General features: G+C 37.6%; 1 protein-coding gene across 1 annotated transcript in view; it reads right to left on the bottom strand.

Annotated features, from left to right (window-relative positions):
- LOC119594807 (basement membrane-specific heparan sulfate proteoglycan core protein-like) overlaps window positions 1-338 on the bottom strand; it is a gene marked incomplete at its 5' end in the record, with an annotated part of 219,836 nt that overhangs the window by 113,040 nt on the left and 106,458 nt on the right. The window contains 1 exon segment of the mRNA XM_037943897.1: window positions 132-245. Within this exon segment, the coding sequence (XP_037799825.1) occupies window positions 132-245 (114 nt within the window).

Raw genomic sequence — 338 nt, 5'->3', positions numbered from 1 at the left:
AAATATAACTTAACCCCCCAAAAACATAGTTTATATTCATTTAGATATATTTTAAAAAGGAAAGCAGTGCACCACTACAAAGCTTCTTGCCCCACTGCCTACTGAAATTACATAATGTATATATAACTCACACGAGCAGCCCCATTCGTCGGAACCGTCTCTACAGTAGCTATGACCATCACATACAAGGTAGCTTGGAATGCATATTCCATCAGCACATTGGAACTCTCCTTCTGGGCATTGTGCTGAGATATGGTTTTGTATTAGCCTCATGCTGTTCACTACAGAGACAATTTATCTGGTATATGAAACAAATATACACTGGAAATCTTAACTTA

Source organism: Penaeus monodon, chromosome 34 (assembly GCF_015228065.2).
Source record: "Penaeus monodon isolate SGIC_2016 chromosome 34, NSTDA_Pmon_1, whole genome shotgun sequence".
In the NCBI taxonomy this organism is placed as follows: Eukaryota; Metazoa; Arthropoda; class Malacostraca; order Decapoda; family Penaeidae; genus Penaeus; species Penaeus monodon.
This window is presented reverse-complemented; position numbering and strand designations above follow the sequence as displayed.